The sequence below is a fragment of the Tachypleus tridentatus genome, chromosome 2 (genome assembly GCF_004210375.1).
Source record: "Tachypleus tridentatus isolate NWPU-2018 chromosome 2, ASM421037v1, whole genome shotgun sequence".
NCBI classification, from domain to species: domain Eukaryota; kingdom Metazoa; phylum Arthropoda; class Merostomata; order Xiphosura; family Limulidae; genus Tachypleus; species Tachypleus tridentatus.
This window is the reverse complement of record NC_134826.1, coordinates 50431654-50451917: the sequence shown is the minus strand read 5'-3', so window position 1 is coordinate 50451917 and position 20264 is coordinate 50431654. Positions and strand designations below refer to the sequence as shown.

The 20264-nt window shown below is 29.8% G+C and overlaps 1 protein-coding gene across 4 annotated transcripts in view; it reads right to left on the bottom strand.

The window, feature by feature from the left end:
• The window catches only part of LOC143243721 (spectrin alpha chain-like), a 66917-nt gene continuing 46653 nt past the window's right edge, over positions 1-20264 (bottom strand). For all 4 annotated transcript variants that reach the window (XM_076487364.1, XM_076487379.1, XM_076487374.1 and 1 more), the window contains 14 exons: positions 19707-19935; positions 18020-18166; positions 11395-11653; positions 11036-11112; positions 10241-10377; positions 8302-8374; positions 7990-8106; positions 7081-7260; positions 5810-5922; positions 4293-4347; positions 3697-3893; positions 2769-2822; positions 1863-2157; positions 1-1253 (listed from right to left, as the gene is read on the bottom strand). In XM_076487364.1, coding sequence (XP_076343479.1) covers positions 1125-1253; positions 1863-2157; positions 2769-2822; positions 3697-3893; positions 4293-4347; positions 5810-5922; positions 7081-7260; positions 7990-8106; positions 8302-8374; positions 10241-10377; positions 11036-11112; positions 11395-11653; positions 18020-18166; positions 19707-19935 — 2062 coding nt within the window. In that variant the 3' untranslated portion in view covers positions 1-1124. The remainder of the gene's footprint in view (positions 1254-1862; positions 2158-2768; positions 2823-3696; positions 3894-4292; positions 4348-5809; positions 5923-7080; positions 7261-7989; positions 8107-8301; positions 8375-10240; positions 10378-11035; positions 11113-11394; positions 11654-18019; positions 18167-19706; positions 19936-20264) is intronic.

The window sequence follows — 20264 nt, the reverse complement described above, 5'->3', positions numbered from 1 at the left end:
TCAATGAGGAATAAATTTATTTAACACAAGTTTTAACAACAGTCCAAACTAAACCTAAACAATGTCTTATTTTAGTCTAAAGTGATAAAATTGCTCAAGGCTTTTGTGAAGCTTTTAAAAAAAATAGAAACTTTGCTAAATAAAGTAAAAAAATTTGATTAGTGTTATTTACTATAATTTAAGTACAGCTCTAAATAAATACAGGTACAAAAACCAGCAATAATTATAACATACAAACTAAGTATTAGATGAAAACTTCAAGATACTCAATGAAAAACAACTTTTTACCTAACACTGTACGTTTTCACCACCTCATGGCACAGTGTGCAAGTTTAAAGAATATTTATTATAAACAGTTTCAGTTAAATATATATTATAAAAATATAAATACTCAATGATACACACACTGTAAGAAAATTGAGGCATCAAATACAGCTTTGTGTGTGTGGTACTTAATCTGTTACGCTTCAATGAAGGTTAATTCCAACAACATGTTTGTAAAATTACGTGCAAACACAGTTTAACATAAAATATATTATATTAATAAATAGATGCTTTATACACTTTCCAACAGCATGAGAGTTAAGCTGTCAAGTACTGGAGTAATTGTATAGAAATATGATTATTTGTTACGTAGAGATAAGATAAAAACTCTGACAATATCAAGCTTCTTACACATCCAGATGTTACTTTGTTCTCAGACTTAAAAATATATTAATAACCCACTTAAACCCTAGAAATATTATAACGTTAGGCAGAATAATAATTTATTAGTCATTACTAGCTCACTATTCATTTTTTTTTAACAAAGTCAAAAAGGTTCAATGTATGCAACATAAATAAGACCTGATCAAAATAATACACTACCTGTATATGGGGCAGCTATTGGATAAAATAATAACTAAAATAAAGCAATTATTGTGATTTAAATAAAGGGGTCTGATTAATAAATTAGTCACAAAAAATACTAACATGATAAAAATCAAATGTTTATATTTAATTATTATTATGAACATAATAGTTTCTGACAAACAAGACAGCCAAGTGTTATTCAATGGATAGAAAGTTGTCATAATAAATATTTTAAGATCATAGTGACTTCACAGACAAAACAAAAAAACAAGTTATTTCTGGAAAAGTAAGCGAGTAAATTCCACATAATCATATGCTCCAGTTATGGTACGGCCACTCTTAGGTTCCACGTATGGTTTCATGTGGGACACGCAGTAATCAGCCATCTGAACAGTGAGATTCTAAATAACATAAAATAATTGAAATAAGAAAAAAACGGAAAAATGGTTTTCAAAGCAACTGTACGATTCATGTTATTTTTTGTGGAGATGGTTAGATCAAAACCAGCACATTGTATTCTCTATTTTTTTATTTTAAACTTAGAAGCCATGTAGACAATACTGATATTTGTTAGAAGCTGACAAGAATCAAACACGAATATAATTATTACACAAGAAAACATCTTAATATTTCTTTTTTTTCTAACTCAAGAAGTGTTTGAACACTGAAACTTATTCAAGGTTCTTATACATCCAAATGAAAGAAAAGTATTTATCTGTTTCTGTTACTCAGGTTGAGATCTTGAAATTAATTTTTTTTTTTTATAAAGCACATAAAAATCTAGTACTATGTGAATAGGTGTACAAACCTATTAATATTATTCAAAATAATATATTAAGTCTTATAAAGAAGGTATAAAATTAGAAGTAGTATATTCAATCCCAAATCTATTATTTTACTAATCAATTTGTGAAATGCATATACTCTGTAAATACAACCACCCAGATTTAATACAAGCTTTCTGATTTTGTAAGAGTTTGGTTTTTATGAAGTAATAAGATAATTCTTACCGCATACAAGTCATCAGCTGTGACATATGGGCGGTCACCAGACGTGATCGCTCTGAAGGCATTTTCAATATCTTCGCTAGATCGTACATTTTCGGTTTCACGGGATATCATGAAAGCCATGTACTCTTGCAAGGACACGAATCCATCCCTATTTGGATCAACAGCGTTAAGGATAGATTCAAATTCTGGGTCAGGTTGTCCTTCGTCCACCATTGGGAGATCGTAACCCAGAGCTCGCAGACAACTCTTGAACTGATAATGGTTTAATTTTCCGATCTTTTCTCGATCAAAGTGTCTGTGATGAAGCACAAAAAGTTTCACGTGGCTTGTTTATTGAATGCTATTGTTAAGTGTATCATATTCAAACAACCATTTAAATTAGAATGATTCTAAATCAAATTAATTGCAAATTTTTAAGCAGAATATTGATACTATTTAGTGGGTTTCGTGAAACTTGCTTATGTGTTTCCACTATGAGAAATAGCAAAAACATTGAAATCCCTCTGATCTAGAAGAAGTTGAGCACAGCTACAACGTATTGAGAAAACATTTCTTTATCATTTGGTTAATTGAGAAAGTTAAATTCTACAAAACAAAACATTTCCATGTTGAATTTTCCTTGTCATATGTAATCATGTGATGTTTTAAAGAAATTTATTGGCATTGTAACTAAATATGATATGTCTTAAGGTTGTTTTAATTTTGATGGATCTCCTGAGTTATGTACAACAAACATTTGATTAGTTTTTCCAAATCTTGCAGCTAACAGACATGAACACTTTATATAATTCTCAATTATTACTTCTGTTGTTGTTTGTGGTTAAGCACAAAGTTACACAATGGGCTATCTGTGTTGTGCCCACCACAGGTGTCAAAACCCAGTTCTTACCAAATTCAACCACTTACCTAAACATCATGCTAAACTCTTTCAGTGCATCTTCTGAAACACCACTCTGGTTTCTGTAAGAGAAATATGTCAAAGAAACAGAATTGTTCTGTTAACTGTCGCTCCTTAAAACAATTAACAAACTTATATATCAAGTTGTTACTATTTTAACTAAAGTACAGGTACATCCAAGATGATTTTTTACTAACATTTCTTTATAAGTAACTGCACAAATAATCGATAAAAGTTTCATCAATTATTATTAATAAAATCAGCTAACTGCAGAGTTCTATGTGATTAGGCCATATGAATAACAAAAGCAATTAATATATATCTTGATGATGAGAAACCCACTTGAAGTAAAAATGTATCTTAGAATGGCTGGTAAAAGTGTTAATACCCATACCAGCCATTCTGAGATACATTTTTATTTCAAGTGAGTTTCTCGTCAACAACAATTAATGTATTATTTTGTTATTGTTTTTCCAGAATCTAGAGGAATTTAGACATTTTGGATTAATGCTAAGAAAAAAACCCAAACAAACCTTCATTCCCCAAATAATAACAATAATAATAATAACTTATTTCAGCCAATGTTAAGACATTCTGGCTTCCTCAGGATTAGTAGTACAAGTTCTGATATGATTTAATAGCTCTGATGGCCAAAATGTTGGTTGAAATATAATTTTTTTTCTTATTAAATGGAGTGTAAAAGTCTCCCTCCCCACCAAATTTGTTGCTGAAATTAATATTATAAAATAACAAATTAAAAGTGAAACAGAATTAATTAATATTAATATCACCCACAAGTAAACAAAGGTAAAAAACAGTTTTCATAAATAGTGTATAAGCACTGAAGAAAAGATAATTGCGAGTGTTTAGTATTTAGTATTAGTACGAGCAATTTCCATATTTGATTATCTTATACACATCAAACAGATGACTCACCGGGCCTGGATTTGTTGCTCCAAGTTGTGTTGCATCCTCATTCCTAGCTGATCCAGTTGATCCCACTGCTGTGCCAAGCCAACAGTACTGTGTTCAGTATACCGGTTATCCAGTATAAGATGCTCTTCTAGTGTTGCACCTAGATCTTCCAGTTTCTTTAGGTCAGCTCTCTTAGCCCTAATTTCCACTGACTTATCCTGATCAAGGTACAATTTACACGATTCATTTTTATTAGTTGACAAAACTATCTTATGCACAATTAAGTATGATCTACACGCAGTATTAAATTCACCATTAAATCACACACCTATAACTGCTGTATGACACAATACAGTCTATTAAATCTTTCTTAATATGGAACATGAAGTAACAAAATTTTTCTAAGGTGTCACAACATTTTGGTTGTTGAGGTTATACTCTAGAACAAAATTAAATTACATAATAATTTATTAATCATTTATATGAAATGTGTGTGTGTCTGTTTTTCTTTTCACAAAGCCATATTGGGCTATCTGCTGTGTCAACCGAGAGGAATCGAACCCCTGATTTTATCTTATATGAATAATTTAATATAGTTTGTAAAATGTTTTACTTACTCTTATAGCTTCAAGTTGAGTTTCCAAGTTACCTGTAACTTCCATCATTGAGGATCTACGAATAAGGAGAAAACTTTGAAACCATGTGTATATATAACTATTAATAAGAAGATAAAACATTTATCAAGTTCCGTATTTTTATGAAAATTCCAGAAGTTATTTTCTTGTAATCATTTCCAATGAAAGGTTTACACAATAAGATTGAGCCTTCTGTGTGGGACACAACTCCTCATAAACTTGTATGTGGTACCAAACAACTCATTTTATCCTTAAGGTTTGCACACAGGTAAAACTGAACCCCTTGGGGAACCCACGCATTTAAAAAAAAAAACACTTTTGTGGATTCCCTGAAAACAGATCCCAAATCTGGCACTAATTTACATTACAGCATGTAGATAAGTAGGCCTACTAATTACTGTTTGCAGCTTGAATAAAGAAAATAAATTTGCATTATAGAGAACCCTGTTAGTATGGGCCACAGGCCTATAAGTTTAATATGTTTCACATTACAACTTTATATACTTTCACATGTAAATTAAGTTGAAATTCTAATATGGTTGCATATCAAAGATGTTCCAAAATATGAAAGCCAGTCAATATATTAGGAAGGAAGCATTATGTGCATAATGTCTGAAAAATCTGTAAAAATTATGGCATACATAAGAGTCAGATTATTAAATGTCTCACACTTCACCAATGTCAAAAGAGATTTAGATACATTTCATATGATTCAAAAGATGAGAAAGAAACATTTAACAACCACAATAAAGAACTAAAATTGTGTATCAATATATTCCATTGGTTTGTATTATGATATTACATGTAATGACAAACAAGTACCAAATATCTTTCACTGTTAAGCTACTTCTGATAGAAAAAAAAAAAAGAAAAATGGCTGAATGGAAGGAAAACTGAAACAAGAATCAAAATGTAAACATTAGACTTACAAATAACACAGCTATAATTACTATGAATATTTTAAAGAAGAAAATTAAACCATTTAACATCAAACATTCTTCTACCATCATCACAGTTATAGTGTTATACTCAGGTATATCATTCTTAATATATAACGATACACCTATCAATAACATGAATTCATATAGATGCATATTTCTTTTGTTTTCTTTAATTAATAACTGTTCTCTTCCAATTGATAAGCCTTAACCCATACACAGAGTAGTTCCTCTGTCGATGAATAAAAGGGGTTTACGTTTTATTTAAATTTAAGACAATTAAAAGAAATTCATCCTAGATAGGTTAAGAAAAATTCCATCATTCTGGTTACTTGAACTCTGTGTACTCCTGGTAGAAAGTTAATGCTTCTTTAGGAAAGTTTTTTCTATTTATTGTTTAACTGTTTACTTTTAAGGTAATTATATTTATTTGTATCAGTTTATAGTATCTTTATTACTTAAAAGTTATTATTCTTGGAAAGAAAGTGCAACATATTTTATGATTAATGAAATGGGTAAAATAATCTAACACTATGAACAACCACAGAAGGTTATTCCTGCCTTGTCTCTGTTAACCACTGGTAGAAGGCATTAGCATGTTTGGCAAACTCTCTGCGAAGTCGGTCGTTCTCATCTTGACGTTGAGCTTCCTTAGCAAGCTCTATGTCACGTTCCTGAAACAAATATTACAAAGTTACATTATTAATAATTTCAAAGGAAGGTTAATTAATAGTAATAGTAGAAATGCAATTAAAAATAACCATTTGTTTATGTCTGAAATTACTTTGTGCAAGATAAAATACTACTTTAACAGTTTCTTATTTTAAAATACCAAAATAAATATTAAATGCAAAAAGATAAACTGCAAAGCACAAATCATCTGCATTTAAAGTTTGCATAATCCTAGAAAGACATTAAAAATTGTTCAAAAAAGTCACTATAGTTTGCTCCAATTTAACAGCAGGTTAGTTCCATCTATTGTATCTTAAGTATCATTAGTTTGGTTTGAATTTCATGCAAAGTTACACAAGGGCTATCTGGGCTAGCCATCCCTAATTTAGCAGTGTAAGGCTAGAGAGAAGGCAGCTAGTCATCACCACCCACTGCCAACTCCTGGGCTACTCTTTTACCAACAAATAGTGGATTTGACCGTCACAATATAATGTCCCCACAACTAAAAGAGCAAGCATGTTTAGTGTAAAGTGGATTCGAACCCGCGACCCTCAGATTACAAGTCGAGTACCTCAATCATCTAGCCATGCCAGGCCTTTAAATATAATAGTTTTAACGTTAGCTTTCTTTAAACACAAAGTGGGAAAAATTTATTAATTTTCTTTAAATCATAACCCTTAAACGGCAGCCATCATCAATTGATGTTGCTACCTACAACATTCAATTTTTGTAGCATACAGAGATTAGATGCTGCTGATTGTAATAACATGTAATTTTAACAAAAGGTCATTTTATGTTGATATTCGGTAACAAATGTTATATAAATTAAAATTCAGGTTTTTAAATAAACACTATATTAAAGACATTTTTAAATGTCTTCACTAACTGATAGAAACAAAACTATATATATCATAGATTTTTTAAAATATCTGTCTTAACATATATTAAAATAATTTTACCGTTACAACTGTTAAAAACATCCGATAAATAAGTAGTATTACACGTAGTTCAGACCCCATTTCAAACTATTTTTTTAACAGCTTAAAATATTCCCTTCTCTGGTCACTTTTATACAAGAGGCTTTATTTCATTACGTTTGTAGTCTTAGTTGAGTTTACTGTTACAACAGAGTATTCCAGTTATTCTACTCTAAACCTCACCTCAATGATTTTCTGCAAGTTTCGCCAGGTTTCTTCTAACGCTTCCATGGTGAACCAAGTGTAAGGGTTTGAACCAACATTGAATCTTTTGATCTCTTGATCTAAAACTGCCAGAGCATCAAAATCTGATTGGGCTGAGCTCAGTGATGCCTGAAACTGAGAATGGGCTTCACGCAAGGCCTACAAATAAAAGTACACAATAAATTATGACAATGACTTATACTAAAGTGTCTAAACTATGAAACAGAAAGGGGTAACGCTTTGACTAACAATGTCTTGATATACACTAGTTCAGAATGTTCTTTATATTTACTTTCCAAATTTATTTTTTTAACACTAATGACTTTTCAGTAACTATGTACATCTATTTCTAACCTTGTTTCTGAATAATGCTTGTGTTCAAAATACGGATACACATATCAGTGTAACAAATTTATTTGCATGTTTGCCCCCCTCCAAATTAAAACAAGAAACTCATCTCAGAATATGACGAAATTCTCAGTCTTCTAGAATTATTTCTAGGCATATTAATATATATTTTAGTTAATTATACTGTTTATTAATCTGTATAATTATTTACACATCTCACTGTTGTAGTGAATGTGCCTGGCCTGGATACACATATCAGTGTAACAAATTTATTTGCATGTTTGCCCCCCTCCAAATTAAAACAAGAAACTCATCTCAGAATATGACGAAATTCTCAGTCTTCTAGAATTATTTCCAGGCATATTAATATATATTTTAGTTAATTATACTGTTTATTAATCTGTATAATTATTTACACATCTCACTGTTGTAGTGAATGTGCCTGGCCTTTTTCTGAATACTAAGTTTATTCATTCGTTCACAAAAATTGTGAGGCAAGTAACAAATACATGAAGAAGAAACATGAAAAAAATCGAATACCCTAATTTCCTCAATTGAATTACAGCGGACGGGGTCAGTTAGGTCTTCTTCTGCATTTTCAAACCAACTATTAAATGCCGAAGCTTTTTTGGCAAATGTAAGAAAGAGATCTTCAATCTGCAACAAAAAAATCGATTTTTATATTTTATCCTACATAGTTTAAAATAGTAATATGCATATACACTTTAACCAGATGTATTTCATCATACGAGCACCTTACAACTGAAACAGTGGAAAATCAAAATATTGTTTGTATTGCTTTTTGTAACTAACATTAAAAACATTACGTATCAATGAATGGCCCTACAGTACCTGTTTAAACTGATCTTGCATGGTTAGGAGGCGATGTTTACGAGCTTCTGATGCTGCCATGAGATTTCGCCATCTACATTCAAGTAAACAAACTTAAACTCAATGTTCTTAACTTACAAAATAATGATTTAGTCTTCAGTAATGTAATTCTTTAAGGGTTTTTTATTGTTTTTCATTGATATAGTATCTACTGAAAAAATTGTTTGCTGAAGTATTATCAGACTTGTTAACAGTTAAAATTACATAACTAAAATAATGTACAGCAACCTATCTACATGCAGTTTCACAAAATGACAAACTTAAAACATTTTAATGAATTTTACCTAAAGTTACACAAATGTTCTCTATGCTGTTTCTAATTCTGAAGTGACAGAAGAGAGAGAGGGAAAGCAACAAGTCAATGCTAACCATCAACTCTTGTTATGCCAACTAATAGTTGACCATCACAGCTGAAAATACAAGCATCTTCTGTGACAGATTTTGACACCACAACTCTCAACTTTCAGTTGGTATCCTAACCATCAGGTCCTATTAATAAGAATGTAAACCTATTGAAGCAAATGAAACAACTTTCTAGCTGACAGGTCACAGAACATAGGTTTACAAGAAGTAAAAAAGAATATATCTTTAGGTGGAAAATACAGTATGAAACCACCTTCTACTTGATAGTTTATGGAGCCCAGGTTTAGATAATAAAAGCATGCAACTGCATCAAGTGAAATATACAGTATGAAATCTCTATCTGACAGTTCATAGAGCATAGATTTACAAGAAGTAAAAAAAGGATATATCTTTAGGTGGACAGCATGAAACCACTTTCTAGCTAGTAGGTCACAGAACATAGGTTTACAAGAAGTAAAAAAGAATATATCTTTAGGTGGAAAATACAGTATGAAACCACCTTCTACTTGATAGTTTATGGAGCCCAGGTTTAGATAATAAAAGCATGCAACTGCATCAAGTGAAATATATAGTATGAAATCTCTATCTGACAGTTCATAGAGCATAGATTTACAAGAAGAAAAATAGTCATTAGGTGAAACACACAGTGTTGAAATTTAAAAAAAAACATTAATTCTGAGTTGATATAAATTAGAAAAAAATCTCAGAAAAATCTTTTTTTTACACACGAAAAAAGGATTCCAAACAGTCTATAGGTACTTTGACATAAGAAATGCATCAGTATTCACAATTACTATTTCAACAACACCACTTAATAAAAATTAATATTTTGATATTTTGGAGAATGGAAAAGAAAAAACTGTTGCAAGCATAAACCAACAATTATTACATACACTACATATGAAAACAGGCCTATCTGAAATGAATTAGCTCTGTTGGATGTACATCACTGACTTTTTAAAAATACTTTTGCACAAGCCTTTTTCGTGAAGGTTTAGAAAAATCCAATATTAATGTTTATAACTTTGGAAACTTCAGAAAAACCTCACCAAAATTCTGGATTTATAATCTTGAAATATTTGCTGTCATTTTACTTAAAACTATAAAAGGGCTCTCAACTTAAAAAAATTCAAAATTCAGTCTTGTTGTTATACAAATACATTTACAATGGAGGATGAAAGGGTTAAATACATGAAAACTGAGAATGTAGTATGAAAGAGTTATATGTAGACACAGGTGACAGAGTATGAAAATGACAATATATCTTATTGTAGCAGCTTGAGGTTTACAGTCAAAAGTAAACATTTTCTAACCTATTAAACCTACATATAAACTACATCACAATGGTGCTTCAGGATACATGTTCTTTGTACATGTATATTCTACAGCATAATGCATAAAAAATAATCTGAAATATTAATCAGCACATGGAAAATGAACGGCCACAATGTTTTTTAAATACTTTAAAATTAAAACTTTAATCTTGTTCTCTTCAATTGTACGCTAGAGGGCCACACTACTGAACCAATGAACTCACCTGGCCATGACATCATCATGACGTTTTACAATACTATTGCTGTTGTCATGGTTTCCTGCCAACAGCTCTTGCTTCAGCTGCGTAATGCCCTGGATTCCTTCCTGTTCAAAAGCTTGCAATCCAGCATCAAACGCTTCCTATTTGTTTTGTATGTGGGGGAAACAAACTATGCTGTTATTCAGGTGTGAATATTCAACAAAGCACACTTAGTTCGATACCCTAAAAATGTATTTCTCTCCACAGATAAAATATAAGATTAAATTACATTTTTATTTGGAATTTTTTCATGCATGTGCATGAGACTTCTTATACATCTAATTACAAGTCTGCAACTATAATTATTAAACATGTATGCATATCTTAGCTATAGTTTCACATAATACTACTTAAGTAATCTACACAATTCCAAGTAATAATGTCTGTTTTGGATATTCAGACAAAGCTATACAATGGCTATCTGCACCATCCATATCAAATTGTGAGCTGAGATACTGGAAGGTAGGCAGCATAGTCAGTAGTACCTACTTACTACCAATGCTTGGAAAAATTTAATAAAAAAATGGGATTTGACCATTACTCTTATAACACATGCAACACTACAAAGTATTGGGTGCAATTTTCATTTTTATTTTGTAATAACAAGATGTGGACCCTGGATTTTCAGATGCAATTGGTCGATTTTGGCCCTCTGCTTTATGTACTGATGCATTAATTGTTTAATATTTAGCCAAAACAGAGACACAAGGAAATAGCTCAAACTTTATATACAAATAAATGTGAAAAAATATAACAAACCTGCTTCGTAAGCAATGTCTGAACTGAAGATAAATCTCTACCACAATCTTCAGATCGAAGATGAACTTCTTTGTCCGCTACAGTCATGTAAGAAACGCACGTATAAACAACATGAGTAAACAGTAAAACTGTACTCAAGTAATATAAAAAAAGGACTTCTTAAAATAACCAAATTTTATTATTTACTACAGTAATGTAAAAAACACGTGTGTAAACAGAAAAACTATACTAAAGTAATATAAAGCAGTTCTGGAAACAACTAGAAAGTTTATTTCTTTAAGAATCCTAATCATTTGCTGCATAATGTTCTGTTTTGTTATCACACTGTTAAACAAGGTTTAAGGCTACGAAATGCTCACCAATCCAACTCTCAACAACATCAGCTTTCCACATGAATTGTAAATAAGCTGAATTATCCTTCAGTTTTCCCTTTCTCGTAATGATGCTGGCCTCCAAGGAATTTAGTCGATCCTGAAGTTGCTGTAGACGTTGATGAATATTTTCAGAATGGTGATTACCGTCTGCTATTAGTTGGTCGCCTGCTTGTGTTATATCTCCACAACGTTCTCGGTGTACAGCAAAGTCGCACTCAAACGCTTCATGTTTCTTCAATAACCCCTAAAATTGAGTTCATACTTATCATTAACAAATAACCCCTAAAATTGAGTTCATACTTATCATTAACAAATTACCCCTAAAATTGAGTTCATACTTATCATTAACAAATTACCCCTAAAATTGAGTTCATACTTATCATTAACAAATTACCCCTAAAATTGAGTTCATACTTATCATTAACAAATTACCCTAAAATTGAGTTCATACTTATCATTAACAAATTACCCCTAAAATTGAGTTCATACTTATCATTAACAAATAACCCCTAAAATTGAGTTCATACTTATCATTAACAAATTACCCCTAAAATTGAGTTCATACTTATCATTAACAAATTACCCCTAAAATTGAGTTCATACTTATCATTAACAAATAACCCCTAAAATTGAGTTCATACTTATCATTAACAAATTACCCTAAAATTGAGTTCATACTTATCATTAACAAATTACCCCTAAAATTGAGTTCATACTTATCATTAACAAATTACCCCTAAAATTGAGTTCATACTTATCATTAACAAATTACCCCTAAAATTGAGTTCATACTTATCATTAACAAATTACCCCTAAAATTGAGTTCATACTTATCATTAACAAATTACCCTAAAATTGAGTTCATACTTATCATTAACAAATTACCCCTAAAATTGAGTTCATACTTATCATTAACAAATTACCCCTAAAATTGAGTTCATACTTATCATTAACAAATTACCCCTAAAATTGAGTTCATACTTATCATTAACAAATAACCCCTAAAATTGAGTTCATACTTATCATTAATAAATTACCCCTAAAATTGAGTTCATACTTATCATTAACAAATTACCCCTAAAATTGAGTTCATACTTATCATTAACAAATTACCCCTAAAATTGAGTTCATACTTATCATTAACAAATTACCCCTAAAATTGAGTTCATACTTATCATTAACAAATTACCCCTAAAATTGAGTTCATACTTATCATTAACAAATTACCCCTAAAATTGAGTTCATACTTATCATTAACAAATTACCCCTAAAATTGAGTTCATACTTATCATTAACAAATTACCCCTAAAATTGAGTTCATACTTATCATTAACAAATAACCCTAAAATTGAGTTCATACTTATCATTAACAAATTACCCCTAAAATTGAGTTCATACTTATCATTAACAAATTACCCCTAAAATTGAGTTCATACTTATCATTAACAAATTACCCTAAAATTGAGTTCATACTTATCATTAACAAATTACCCTAAAATTGAGTTCATACTTATCATTAACAAATTACCCCTAAAATTGAGTTCATACTTATCATTAACAAATTACCCTAAAATTGAGTTCATACTTATCATTAACAAATTACCCTAAAATTGAGTTCATACTTATCATTAACAAATTACCCCTAAAATTGAGTTCATACTTATCATTAACAAATAACCCCTAAAATTGAGTTCATACTTATCATTAACAAATAACCCCTAAAATTGAGTTCATACTTATCATTAACAAATTACCCCTAAAATTGAGTTCATACTTATCATTAACAAATTACCCTAAAATTGAGTTCATACTTATCATTAACAAATTACCCCTAAAATTGAGTTCATACTTATCATTAACAAATTACCCCTAAAATTGAGTTCATACTTATCATTAACAAATTACCCCTAAAATTGAGTTCATACTTATCATTAACAAATAACCCCTAAAATTGAGTTCATACTTATCATTAACAAATTACCCCTAAAATTGAGTTCATACTTATCATTAACAAATTACCCTAAAATTGAGTTCATACTTATCATTAACAAATAACCCCTAAAATTGAGTTCATACTTATCATTAACAAATTACCCCTAAAATTGAGTTCATACTTATCATTAACAAATTACCCCTAAAATTGAGTTCATACTTATCATTAACAAATTACCCCTAAAATTGAGTTCATACTTATCATTAACAAATTACCCCTAAAATTGAGTTCATACTTATCATTAACAAATTACCTAAAATTGAGTTCATACTTATCATTAACAAATTACCCCTAAAATTGAGTTCATACTTATCATTAACAAATTACCCCTAAAATTGAGTTCATACTTATCATTAACAAATTACCCCTAAAATTGAGTTCATACTTATCATTAACAAATTACCCCTAAAATTGAGTTCATACTTATCATTAACAAATTACCCCTAAAATTGAGTTCATACTTATCATTAACAAATTACCCCTAAAATTGAGTTCATACTTATCATTAACAAATTACCCCTAAAATTGAGTTCATACTTATCATTAACAAATTACCCCTAAAATTGAGTTCATACTTATCATTAACAAATTACCCCTAAAATTGAGTTCATACTTATCATTAACAAATTACCCCTAAAATTGAGTTCATACTTATCATTAACAAATTACCCCTAAAATTGAGTTCATACTTATCATTAACAAATTACCCCTAAAATTGAGTTCATACTTATCATTAACAAATTACCCCTAAAATTGAGTTCATACTTATCATTAACAAATTACCCCTAAAATTGAGTTCATACTTATCATTAACAAATTACCCCTAAAATTGAGTTCATACTTATCATTAACAAATTACCCCTAAAATTGAGTTCATACTTATCATTAACAAATTACCCCTAAAATTGAGTTCATACTTATCATTAACAAATTACCCCTAAAATTGAGTTCATACTTATCATTAACAAATTACCCCTAAAATTGAGTTCATACTTATCATTAACAAATAACCCCTAAAATTGAGTTCATACTTATCATTAACAAATTACCCCTAAAATTGAGTTCATACTTATCATTAACAAATTACCCCTAAAATTGAGTTCATACTTATCATTAACAAATTACCCCTAAAATTGAGTTCATACTTATCATTAACAAATTACCCCTAAAATTGAGTTCATACTTATCATTAACAAATTACCCCTAAAATTGAGTTCATACTTATCATTAACAAATTACCCCTAAAATTGAGTTCATACTTATCATTAACAAATAACCCCTAAAATTGAGTTCATACTTATCATTAACAAATTACCCCTAAAATTGAGTTCATACTTATCATTAACAAATAACCCCTAAAATTGAGTTCATACTTATCATTAACAAATTACCCCTAAAATTGAGTTCATACTTATCATTAACAAATTACCCCTAAAATTGAGTTCATACTTATCATTAACAAATAACCCCTAAAATTGAGTTCACACTTATCATTAACAAATTGTTAACATTTTTTTGGAAAGTCTAGTCTACTATATTGAAGGTTTTAGGACTGATTGGTTGCCTGGAGTTAAATCAAAGGATCAGTTACATTAAAATATTGACTTGTTCTCATATAAATAACAGCACTTGGGTCAAAGAATAAAGAATTAGAACTATCACCTGAAACTACAACACTATTTAATGCTCCAAACTATTACAACACTAAGTAACACTCAAAACTACTGCAACACTATATAACACTCAAAACTACTGCAACACTATATAACACTCAAAACTACTACTACACTATTTAAAATGTAAATCAGATAAATAAGAGATCCATTGTTTCTCCATAAAGGTAACAATGAAGAAACAATACGAGACTATAAAAGCATCAGAAGTTAGATTGTTTCTGAAGCTAGGTTTAAATACTATGTATAAACAACAGTACAAATAGTGAAGACAGGGATAAAGGGGAGTTACATAAAAAAGGTTGACTTTTTTCATATAAGCATTTCATAACAAAAAGACTGAAGTTGACTATATTCATGGTGAAAAAAATAACATCAACAGAGATAGAAAGTGAGACAAAGAACCATTCACTTTCTGACAAACGAAATACCAAAAGACTATATAACTGTACAGTCTTAAAATTACAGGACTAAAAATCAAGGATTTTATTACAAAAAAATACAAATCCATAGATGTAAGAAAGAAGATTGGTAAGTTTTAAAGGTTCCTATGATGACGTATTCAAAACAACACACACTTAAAATAAGCCTAACTGAAAGCACTCATACTCAATACCTAGTAGACGAATATCAGCAAGAACACTGCAGATAAATAGATAATATTATAAAGTCAGACAAATTGTTTGCTTTCTATATTCACACAAAGAATATCTCCACAAACCATCTTTAATTCTTATATGATAGACTAGAAGGCAACTAGTAAATAATACCCACTGACACTGTTGGACCACTCTAATTAAGTAGTAGGATTTTATGATGCACAGCCACAAATAACTGTTTTTAGTAATAATGGGACGTGTAACATATACTCCTATATCCACACCTGCAACATTAACCACTAGGTCATGCCTAATTCGTACAAGATATTAAACAACTAGCAATAATAATCAAAAATTTAAATATATTACTAAGTCTAAACTTTAACTACTAAAACAACTTAATTAATACACTAGTGATTTAATATTAGAACTTTCAAATCAAATCACCTGAGGCAAAGAGATATATGCAGGTTTTCCTTTATTATGTCATCCTTGAGCTAGAATATATATTCAGTTAATGTTCATGTGCTGTTTTCTATATGTTGCCATTTCATTTTCACAGCGAAAGTGTATCCTTAATAATATATTATTCACATAAAACAATTAACATTGGTTAACTGCTGTAATATAATTTTCTTTACAAAATAAAAAAGCAAACTTTAAGAAGTATTCATAACACCTGTAGACCTGCTGTATGGTTCATATATAACCCACATATAACTTGGAAAAATTCTAAAAAAAAATATATAATTCTAAAGTGAGGTGAAATACCTAACCATGACTATAGCCATTCTACAAAAATATAGCTTTACAAAGTAACTATAGTTACTTTACTTGACATTTTCATAAAGGTAAGAGTAATTAATGCAAAAGTAAGTAGCAGTTGTTTAGTTCTTCCTGAAATTAATCTCAAACTTTTGTTCTTGCTGAAATTAAACCAAAATATAATTAATATTTTTTTTCCTTAATCTAAATGTATTATTTAATTATTCAAGTAAAGCAAATGATTTTTGTTTACTTTTTGTCTCTAAAGCTAAAAATTGTTGTTTTAAAAATAAAGTTATTTAAATTATACATTCTACAATTGTTTAAAATAAAGATTTTTATTTTGTCTTTTTCTAAGCACAAACCTATCCAATGGGCTATTTATGCTGTGCCCACCATGGGTACCAAAATAAAGAAGCAATATGAACAACTTGTAAGAAATCATAAATTATCATTTACTTGATCAAAATAAGTTACATAACATAGCAAGAATTATGCAAGTCGTCCAAACATTTAGTAAGAATTACCTCGAAAATGCCATTTTTAGTTGGCATTCAATTATGTTTTTTATGTATTTTATTGTCATTTCACATCACGGATAGCTGGATATTTTTAAAAATAATTTTGCATTCCCTATACCTTAATATAGATACATTTTTAAGCCTTGTTTGATACACAAGACTGTTTAGTTTAATAGTTATTATTTAGTGATTTAGTATTTAATGATTACTTGGTTATCATAACAAATGTTGAAAGTTAATTGTTTTAAAAGTGATAGATTTAACAGGTTCATTAGGTAGTTCTATACAAGTCATATGTTGTGTACATAGTTCAACTGTTCTACCTGGCTTTAATAATACTGTTGATGTCATCTTTCTCATAGCTTATGTCTTTCTTGTTATGTTTAATATTGTTGTTACTATAGGGCTAGTAATATGTCTCGATTTTTCTGTCCTGTTATAAATATGTGCACATACAGAGAGGAAGTAATAAATGTGAAAAAAGTGAAGTTAGACTGCATGATTGTCAGTTTAGGCTTAAGGAAAATTTCTAAAGTGAAGGTATCACAAGTTGTATTGCAACAACAGAGCTAAAGAAGAATAATTTGTCTTGTCAAAGGGTGTTATAAATTGATTGAACCAACCTGTGTGGACTTTGATGAAAAGCAGACAACTGTGATAAATTAACAGTTATACTGGAAGTGAGTTTCACAGCTTGTATTGTGATAACAGAGATAGAGAATAATAATTCATCTTGGCAATCGTGTTATAAAGTAATTGAACCAGCTTGTGTGGACTTTGGTGTAAAAGAGCATTAGTATTTTAAAGTTCTAGATTTAACTGTGGTGACCGACATTATAATGATTATATATATATAAACATTTGACTTGTTTTGAACATATTTTTAATCAAGAGGATTGTGTGCTGTCTGTTTATTGTTGAGATTTATCATCACCAACAAATCACAGACATTTACTGTAAAGACTTAAGCCTCATAAACTGAAAAGACTTAAAGAGAAAAATAATATTAAAAAGTTAACAAATGTATAAATAGATACCCACTAAAAATTGTGGGATTACCTGTACAGCAGCCATGTTGTCACCATAATCTTCAACAGATAAAAGTTGCTGTTTTTCAGAAATCCAAGCTTCTTCCTCTTCCACCTTGGCAAGGAACTGCTGATAAGTCAAAGATTCTTCTAACTTGTTTCCTCGATTATTGGACATCTAAAAATTTTTAATGAAAGACATTAGTGTTATCAGTAAATTAAAGTGAAAAATACAAGAATTAATATTCGTATTATTCAAAATCTTAATCTTTTTATATTTGTTTTCACAACCTGATTTATAAATACCTTCACAAAGTCACTAAATTGAAGCACAGGCGATACCCCTTAAAACACCATAAGGTGTTTACAAAGATACTGCTGTGAGTATAAAGCTGAGAACCACTATTTTGAGCTAACTGGTCTCAAGGAATGGAAGCTTCATTTTGAATTAATGTATTATCAAATTATGGCAATAAGCCTTTAAAGGCCAAAAATATTTTACTGTAATTTAGTTAATAAACTTTGAAGCTGGATGAAAATTATCAAGATTGTAACCAGTACAATATCAGTAACATATATATTTTGGCATCAACAATTCTGTAACATGTAGCACATAACATTTTAAAACTCAATTAATGTTTATACAAATCTAGAAAAACATACTACTTTTTCTAAGAGAACTACTGTATGCTCTTACAGAAGAAACACAGCTAGGGGCATAAACAAATTCAATGTTTTCCTTTAATGTCCTTCACCGTTACACATACAGATTCCAAAAATACACCAGTTTTTAATTCAAAAATAAAAAAAGAAATTAATAAAATAAACTTTACCTGACAACCATATTTAGTGGTTATAACATACACATTATAAATAAACTTTACTGGACAAACATATTTAGTGGTTATAACATACACATTATAAATAAACTTTACTGGACAAACATATTTAGTGGTTATAACATACACATTATAAATAAACTTTACTGGACAATCATATTTAGTGGTTATACCATACACATTATAAATAAACTTTACTGGACAATCATATTTAGTGGTTATAACATACACATTATAAATTTGTGTAACTAGGTTATGCAATTAACTTAATTGTTTCTTGTCTTTTTAAATCTCTGGCTCCAAAATATCATAATACTTTAACTGTCTAAATAGTTACTAAATTCTAATGGTTAATATCTCAGAAATGTTAATCTGCAGTTTCTTTTTTGCTATCTCACTCATATTTCTATTTGTTTGTTCGTTATTACACACATAACTGTAAAATGTGGTAGCCATGCTATGCACTCCACAGGTATTTGAGCACGAACATTACCACTCAGCCAATGGGGGTGAGGAAGAAATTACATTTCTAGAAGCATAATTATTTTCCTAACTACACAATACACTACTCAGACTGTATATAATTTGATCAATAGTTGGATTAAAAACAAAAGTATATTTACTATGAACATCACACACATTTAAATAGGTTTGCATTTTACTGCACCAAATTAGAGAATTCCAACAAATGGTATTATTCCAAAACCTTTTGATAGAACACATTCTTCCACGACAAGCTTATTTCCAGTAGTGAATTAAAAACTATACCTAGGCCTCAATTATTATTACAAATTTAAGAAAAGTAAACAGCACATAATATTTATTGTTAAAATTATAAATATCTGTTCAAATTCTGTCATTCCAGATAGAATTTCTGACCTCCTTAACTTCCTGCCAGGCTTGAGCTAATGCTTTAAGTCTCTGTTCAATTTCAGGCACCCCAATATTTGATTCAGCCATTAGTTTCTGACCTGCTTCCTGGACATCTTGGATGGTTGGCTCATGAGAAGCTAGCTCGGTCTCAAACCTCTTGTGTTTCTTACGAAGATTTTGGACTCCAGTTAAGTCACGGCCATAATCATCTGAGCTAAGAAGGAGCTTCTTTTCTCTGTCAATTTTAAATTTAACATTTTCATACCAATATCACAAATGGCCATACTGACTTTCTAAAAACAGAGTTAAGTGACCCTATGTATAAATAATAACTTTCAATTATGTACTATATGTTTGCATAAAGAATTCCAGGAGTATATATCTTTTTCCCACATCATGATAAAATTTAACACTTGTGCTATCTAACCACTCTAAAAATTATCATACATCTACTCCACTTGGGTTATTTATAGTATATGCAAGTGGTACAGGCATGCAATCAAAGTTAATCTTATACTGAATATCACTATTACCTTTTTGTTTTATTTATTTATTGTAAAAGAC